The 6,000-nt window shown below is 49.5% G+C and overlaps 3 protein-coding genes across 3 annotated transcripts; 1 reads left to right on the forward strand and 2 right to left on the reverse strand.

Annotated features, from left to right (window-relative positions):
- Nucleotides 1-810: 810 nt before the first annotated feature.
- On the forward strand, nucleotides 811-2,012 carry FSUBG_10763 (UNR-interacting STRAP (serine-threonine kinase receptor-associated); the record flags this gene model as incomplete). The annotated part of the gene is made up of 4 exons (XM_036675374.1): nucleotides 811-961; nucleotides 1,009-1,048; nucleotides 1,098-1,193; nucleotides 1,241-2,012. 4 exons carry the CDS (start codon nucleotides 811-813, stop codon nucleotides 2,010-2,012), a joined length of 1,059 nt encoding a protein of 352 aa, XP_036533771.1.
- A 653-nt stretch (nucleotides 2,013-2,665) lies between these two features.
- Nucleotides 2,666-2,980, reverse strand: FSUBG_10764 (uncharacterized protein; the record flags this gene model as incomplete). Its single annotated transcript, XM_036675375.1, has 1 exon — nucleotides 2,666-2,980. The coding sequence occupies one exon, from the start codon at nucleotides 2,978-2,980 to the stop codon at nucleotides 2,666-2,668; it is 315 nt and encodes a 104-aa protein (XP_036533772.1).
- Nucleotides 2,981-3,409: 429 nt separating this feature from the next.
- Nucleotides 3,410-3,742, reverse strand: FSUBG_10765 (uncharacterized protein; the record flags this gene model as incomplete). The annotated part of the gene is made up of 1 exon (XM_036675376.1): nucleotides 3,410-3,742. One exon carries the CDS (start codon nucleotides 3,740-3,742, stop codon nucleotides 3,410-3,412), a length of 333 nt encoding a protein of 110 aa, XP_036533773.1.
- Between the last annotated feature and the right edge of the window lie 2,258 nt (nucleotides 3,743-6,000).

Raw genomic sequence — 6,000 nt, forward strand, 5'->3', positions numbered from 1 at the left:
ACTCTTTTTTCCCTGTCTCACAAATAATCACTTGTCCTCTACATCAATATCTTTGTCTCTCAAGTCAAGCCAAGTCAAGATATTGCAGCCCCCAATTATACCCCGCTTTGTGGCGGTGCCCACCGGAAAGGAGGACCCCGTGTGTAACCCCGCCTCGAGGCTGCAAGAAAACTCGGGACCTTAATCCCAAGGAATGAAAATATTTGGGCGACTCTAACCTAATCTCACAGTGTTTGCTGCTGAGCTTATTTTGGCACACTTCTCTCAAATCTCAAGTTTTCTTGCTCCCTGAGGCCCGCTGCTCAAGTCGGGCAAGCGTGACCCTGTCATTTTGAATGCGCGCCGCTGTTTCCTTCCCTGTCCAACCTGTTTCGTCCTCCCCCGTCTTCGCAAATATTTGGCAAATCCATCACCGCCCTCTCTCTCTCCTCTCCTTTCTCTTTTCAAGGGGGTTCGCTTTGGGGGCAACATTTACGCTTTCTTGGCCTCACGACACGACCCCATACAATCACGAGCTTAACGTTCCGATTCTCTATCTCTTTCCTTCAAGTTTTGGGCTCATCATCGCCATTTGCTCGAGAAAGACGCTCCACACTTCTGCGACGACACGCGACAAGCTCTGCCACGAGTCACGATCCAAACCACTCTTAACGACGCATACGACTGTTACGGCCTCTCACCTTTCCAATTTTGACATTCTCGATTACGATCGGGTATCTTGCTACTCTCTAGACCGACATCGAATACTACATACGGCTGGCCGCAATTGGCTAGATTCCCCGCTCGTCTTCGCTTCTCTATACTGTCGCAATGGCTTCCGAACCTCGACAATACCATCCTCTGACCTGCCACGGTCATTCCCGACCTGTTCCTCATATCGCCTTCTCTGGCTTTGAGAAGGAAAATGAGAAGGAAATCGAGAAGAAGACCGACAGCTTCTTTTTGATCTCAGCCTGCAAAGGTGCGTCAATGTCTTGTCTCAACAGAGCGCATATTGACATGGTATAGATGGCAATCCTATGCTTCGAAACGGGTTGACTGGTGATTGGTAGGTCCTTGTCAACTGGGTCTAGTAGCTCCTCCTCTGACTTGCATAGGATCGGCACTTTCATCGGTCACAAGGGTGCTGTTTGGCAAGCTAGACTGAGCCCTGATACCTGCAGCGCAGCGACTGCATCGGCCGATTTCACAGCGTGAGTATTCTCCGTCACAAAACCCAACGTCGCTGATATTTGCATAGCAAAATTTGGGACACCTACTCGGGCGAGTTACTCTATACGCTTCAACACGAGCACATTGTCCGTGCGATTGCCTACCCTCCCGACAACTCGGACCTTATCGCGACCGGTGGTTTCGAGAAGAAGCTGCGCATTTTTGATCTCTCGGAGCTGTCTTCTACTGGGTCCCCTGCTACAATCCCCGCCTCCGCTGGCTTCGAGATCGGCGAAGGCGTTCATACTGGTTCGATCAAGTTCATTTGCTGGACCCAGGACCCTAACATTGTTGTGACCGCATCCGACAAGACAATCCGATGGCTCGACCTGCCTAGCCGAGCCTGCATTCGACACGAAGTTCTTGATGGAGACATCAAGTCTTGCGAGATGGTGTCACTGGATTCCCAGTATGCTTCCCCTACCGATATTGGCGGTGGATTGCCAGTTCTCGCTGTTGCTGCTGGAAAGACGGCCTACTTCTGGGGTGGTCGCAATGCCATGGATGAGCTCAAGCGCTTTCCTTTGAGCAACACCATCGCTAGTGTTGCGCTCGATCTCAAGGGTCGCAAGCTAGTTGTCGGCGAGGAGCCTGGTACATGGGCCAAGGTTTTCCAATACGACGACGGAAAGGAACTCGACGTACACAAAGGACATCACGGACCTATCTGGTCAATTGCATTCTCGCCTGATGGCAAGATGTATGCTACAGGATCAGAGGATGGTACCATCAAGCTTTGGAAGAATTGTGAGGGCTTCTACGGGCTCTGGCGCGGAGGTGGAGAGAGAGTTGCAGAATAGGAACGCAGACTGATCTCTACATCCACGGACAATTCGGAGGCGGATGCCAAGTCTGAGGTCTCGTTTACTACAAAGGGTAGTAAGCGTGACATGACCAGTCGCGCGAGTCTTGCACGCTCGAGTAGAACTGGGAGCAGCGAGCAGTCACACCGAACAGGCAGTTCTCTTGGTCTTGGCTCCCTGTTCAACCACCATTACTGGTGATCAGCTGTTTAATGTTGGAGTTTGTTGACAGATGATACACGCATTTTGAAGGGAGATTGAGAAGTTTTTCTATGTTAGACACGACACAGTTTAGTGGAGATGGCCTCAGAGGCCGATGATGGGGGCAACAGATTAAATACCTATCTACAGACGCTTTAATACAATAGTGTACTATCGGCCGTCTAGCTACCCAGTCCTTCCAGTCAATCCAAATGACATCCTCATTTCACCTCACTCTAATCCTGTCGTCTAAGCAGTCTATGTACTCTCTCTCTCTCTACCTAGAAAGCTCATCTTGTCTACCTAGCCACAGTCGGTCAGTCTCTATTCTACGACCAAGATCCCAATTTAGGGGGCGCATACTTAGCATTGCCCAGAAAGACTTACCAGAGAAAAGATCATTCACAAAATGTGGTCACCTTTTACTTCTGCAGCTTACAAGGGCACATCTACTTGGATGCTCGCATGTTGGCCTCACGAATGGCGCGGCGGTCAGCCTCCACGACCCGGCGATCAAATTCGTACTGGTAGGTACGCTCATACGGGGTCTGGCGGTTGGCACCGCTGTCTTTGAACTCCGAAATGGCACTGCGGCTCTTTACGACAACGGTCCATGGATCATCCTTGATGGTGGGGATGACTTCCCAAGGCTCGTTGGTGTCATCAGAGCGAGGGGCAGTGCTCTTCTTCACGTCGCTTTCCTTTTCTTCTTCAGGGGAGCCTTTGATGAAGGCGGTCACTTTCTTGACTAGCACGGAGAACATGCTGGACTTGGAGTAGGGAGGTTGGTGTCGGGGAGTTGTCGGTAGTTAGGGGTCCCGGGGATAGTGTAGAAGGCTGTTGTGTAAGGCGGTTCGGGTCAGTCGTGTAGGTTGTTGGTGGTCGAAGGTTCTTGGAGATAGTGAAGAGGTTGTGTCGTAAGGAGTCCAAAGTCGATGTGAGTTGGTGTCTGAAGGGAGTCCGGCTGGAAGAAACGTCGAGGATGGATGGGATCGGAATGGGATTTGGGTTCGGCCAGACAATGGGGTTTTATACGGTCAATCTCGAGGCGATTCTGCCACCGTCGAGAGATCTCTTGTTCTACTGGCACTGGTGAGTTTCGTCGAACAGCCAGCATGTCTCTCCGTCCATGCCAACCGATACACCCGCACAACTGGACATCGCAGTGGAAGCGCACTCGCCAAGATGGTAGCTTAGTTCATCCAGCGCCGCGAATACAAGAGATCCTCTTGTTCGCGCGCATTGATCTCGAGTTCCTCTCTCAAAGTGCGAGTGTAGTCGCTGTTCGCGAGATCACCATCGAGTTCATCATGATCGACGAATTCCCACTCCTCGCCAGTCTCTGCATCTGTGATAGTGATGGTGGGGTTGCTGCAGAGCTGGTACCTGGGCTTCTGCTCCTTGAGATGCTGCTTGGGAGTCTTGGAGAGAGTCGACCAGAGGGTGTTTTTGAGGCTGGACATGACGCGCGAGGCTTTCTTGGTGGCCTTGCGTCTGGCTTCGGAGGGAGAATTGAGGTTGAACATGACTGCGATGGTGTTTTGTTGTCGAAATACTGGAAGTTGGTGGTGTTGATGGTGGTGCTGACTTGACAATCGAGACACTTGTCGCAGGATGCTTGGGATGCAAACAGAAGACCAGGCAGCGGAGGAGGATTGAAGAGAGAAAGAAGCGACTGACTGGGAATTGAATAAAAAGTGTTTGCATTTATTCTCGGTTCTGAGAGTGAATCAGCGTCCTTGGTGTTTGTTCTCGATCAGTTCACTCACTGATTCGGGCGGTTTGTGCGTGAGCACTGGCAACAGTCGCAGAAGAATTAACAAGTATAAAGCTCTATTCTTAGTTACACAAGAGTCTAGAAGTAAATTAGAACCTCCGAGACATTGATAGATGAGCTCTTGATAACAGTGGTGGTCGAGGGCTGTTCAATTGAACATTGCTGCTGAGGGCGGCTGTTCCATGACCTCAGTTTGTCGTGACAGAACAGCTGAGATGAGTCGCGCGCTCGTAGACGTACTCTAATGGATCTAGCGACACAGGTAATTGTGAGTATTATGTCTAAAGAGCTGTTGTTGGGCGTGTGCAATGGAGTGGCTCGATGGCGATGATTGACGATTGACCAGCGGAACGAGGGCAGTGACATCACAACTTGGCATTTCTTGTGACTTATTTACTCCAGTACCACCTATAGGCATAATAAGCACCCTAAGATTGTGCGCCGAACAGTTCTTTATCTCCTTGATGTTAAGTGCCCGTTTGGACAGTCTCTCAGCATCAGAGAGAGTGTTATGGCGGACCTCAGCTTGTCGCAACAGGACATCGGAGATGAGGCGCAGTCATGTAGACATGAACTAAGGGACAGAGATCTAAATGGAAAAGCGTGTGCTAAGTCAAAAGAGCTTTCGTTGCTCGTGAGTGGCATGGTGTCTCGACGATCAAGGTGGACGATTGACGATTGTGCAGCAGAACGGCGAACGAGGACACCACAACAAGTGCCCCAATTGGGCTGACTTCATTTAGTCGACCACTAGAGGCACTGTAAATAGTTCCCGACTGAACATGGACAGTTGATCTCTTTAGCTTTGTTGTTTGGGACGGCAGCGTTGGCCAGTCTCCAGGCACCAGTGAGAACGTTGTCGCAGACCTCAGCCTGCCACAACAGAACATTCAGGACGAGTTGAACTGTCTCGAACACGCTCTAGTGAATAGAGCGACAAGTTTTGATATTTAAAAACAAGTCAATCGAGCTTTAATCGTACAAGCAATGTGTCTCGATGGCGGCGCACACAACGACGAGCCGCGATACCACAACAGACGATTCAATTGACTAATCTCACCTCAGTGAGCACTAACATACATAATGAATATCCCTTGATTGGTGAACGGGAAGCTCTTCTCAGTGTATTTGATGTTGGGGCCCTGAGAGGCAGTGACTGAGAGTCTTGGCCAGCTTTGCGACATCAGTGAGATGAACACAACAATTCCTGGTAATAGTGCATTCGAGATGAGCTGGATTTGCGATTTAACATACTTCATTGGGCCAAGCGACAAAATTAACTGTGGCCATCAAATATTATAGCCTTCTTTTGCTCTTATTCGATATGGTGCTTGACGATCGCGATTGAAGATCACGTCGAGAACAACGAGTGAGGGCATCACAACATGCGCTCCAGTCAACTGTACTCACTTAAAATAATCCAAAAATAAACGAGAAAGTCTGCTGAGTTGAATGCCGAGTAATGTATCTCAATAGATCTAAAGTTGGGATTCTCCGGTGCAGTCACCAGCAGTCCCATTAGAATGTTATCGGAGGCTCAACAGTGACAATGCCGTCTGTCATAGCAAAAAAGCAATTGAGGTTAGTTGGGTTCTTTCTGCCATACTATATTGAGCTAAGAGACTTGATGTACTGCAAGCGCTGAGTCAATAGAGCTTTTGTTCGACATGAACAGACATGCTGCTTCTACTGACGATTGACGATTGCTTGTGCATGACGACGAGCGACGATGTCACAACATGGCCCCCAAGGGACTGTAATCACTCCAGTAAGCTTTTAGATGCGAAGGATTGGTCACTTGAATGGTGAATGAACATTTGATCTTAATAAATCTGATGTTGGGGTCGTCGGACGAGACAACGGCAGACTTCGTCCAGTCCTAGAATCCCAACAAGAGTGGTATCGCCGAACTCAGCGATGAGAGGGTAGAAGAACAGCGTATATGAGTTGGAATCTCTCGGATATATTCTGTTAAGATTTGAGACCCCGAAATTTGCCAAAGCTGGG

The sequence above is a fragment of the Fusarium subglutinans genome (genome assembly GCF_013396075.1).
Source record: "Fusarium subglutinans strain NRRL 66333 chromosome Unknown NRRL66333_c0000190, whole genome shotgun sequence".
Lineage (NCBI taxonomy): Eukaryota > Fungi > Ascomycota > Sordariomycetes > Hypocreales > Nectriaceae > Fusarium > Fusarium subglutinans.